Source organism: Montipora foliosa, chromosome 4 (genome assembly GCF_036669935.1).
Source record: "Montipora foliosa isolate CH-2021 chromosome 4, ASM3666993v2, whole genome shotgun sequence".
In the NCBI taxonomy this organism is placed as follows: Eukaryota; Metazoa; Cnidaria; class Anthozoa; order Scleractinia; family Acroporidae; genus Montipora; species Montipora foliosa.
Genome location: NC_090872.1, coordinates 27,167,004 through 27,168,246, shown reverse-complemented (window position 1 = coordinate 27,168,246; position 1,243 = coordinate 27,167,004). Strand labels below are relative to the sequence as shown.

At 39.4% G+C, this 1,243-nt stretch overlaps 1 protein-coding gene across 1 annotated transcript in view; it reads left to right on the top strand.

Moving 5' to 3' along the window:
* Window positions 1-268: 268 nt before the first annotated feature.
* The window catches only part of LOC138000481 (neuronal acetylcholine receptor subunit beta-3-like), an 85,217-nt gene continuing 84,242 nt past the window's right edge, over window positions 269-1,243 (top strand). Inside the window, exon 1 of the mRNA XM_068846933.1 lies at window positions 269-345. Coding sequence (XP_068703034.1) covers window positions 297-345 — 49 coding nt within the window. The 5' untranslated portion in view covers window positions 269-296. The remainder of the gene's footprint in view (window positions 346-1,243) is intronic.

Sequence of the window (1,243 nt, the reverse complement as noted above, 5' to 3'; positions counted from 1 at the left end):
GCAGCCTCAATGAGTGCAATAATTATTTAAATTTTTCACGAATGATTTGTCTTGAGAAAAATTGTTGTTAAAAGTGTAAACAGATCTACGTGATAAAATTTAGTTAGCATAAGAGTTTGTCAGTAAAAGAGGAAACAAACGTCAAATTATCTCCAAAGGAACAATGAGGCACTTGTTGCGGTTCATTTAATGGAGGCATCGCTATGTAAACGAGTGAAGAGTTTTGAAAACAATTTTCTAAGTTGACTGCATGCTCGCATTTTTTAAGTAAGGAGTTTAGGCTTTGGCATGAACGGATGGCGCGACTTGTAAGCATTTTGCTGTTCATGTTTCTTCTGTCTGCAGGTAAACTGAAAGTAATGTAACGCGTTTAAAACACCTGGGGCCGGTTGCTCAAAGCCTGGTTAGTGCTAACCGTTGGTTAAGAGGTAACAAAACCTATAGGTTTCCATAGTATTTAACGCTGGTTAACGCTAACCATGCTTCGAGCAACCCGGGCCTGGTGTTTAAAAGAAAATAGCCCAAGATCCTTGATGAGCATATAAGGAGAGTTGGGGACCAACTTCGAATTTTACCCGTATGCTATGTGTGCGTGGAATCACCTGTTTCGGAAGTTGATGAAATGTTCTGACTACTAGCTAGTACTTGCCCTACCAGTGCTAACGATCATGTTGCCCATTTTTATCCACTTTGGGGTTAGTTTTTGAAGATTTAGCCACTGTTTCTCCAGGTATATACAACTTAGTAAAATATAGGTGATCATACTTTGTTTTGGAAATTTAAATCTCGACTCCAGTACTGGTCAGTGGAACCACTGATTTGCAAAAACAAACATGGAAAAATAAAGAAAAAAGGTTTCGCCTTTGGGAAGCTTTGATTCTGTCGCTTGAAGGCGATTCCATCGAGGGTTGCGGAAAAATTGCCCACTGTCTCATGGCATAAAAATTATGAAACAATATGTTTTCCGCTATGATATTGTCACTTGCCTTTTTCCTTGCATGGTAATGAACGACAAAATGATACAAAACTCGGCTAAGTGCAAAAGACTTTTTTTCCCCCAAATTGTCAGTTCCCAGTTTTGTCAACACTTGGTTTCGGTCAAGGTCCGCCAGATCATTGCCCGTCTCATTTCTAGAGACAGTACCAGTACAGAGTATTTGGTTTCATGTACTGAAACTATTACTCGCGACTTTGGTAAAAGGCCGTAGATAGCCAGGCCTGTTGTATATAATTTATTTGCTAC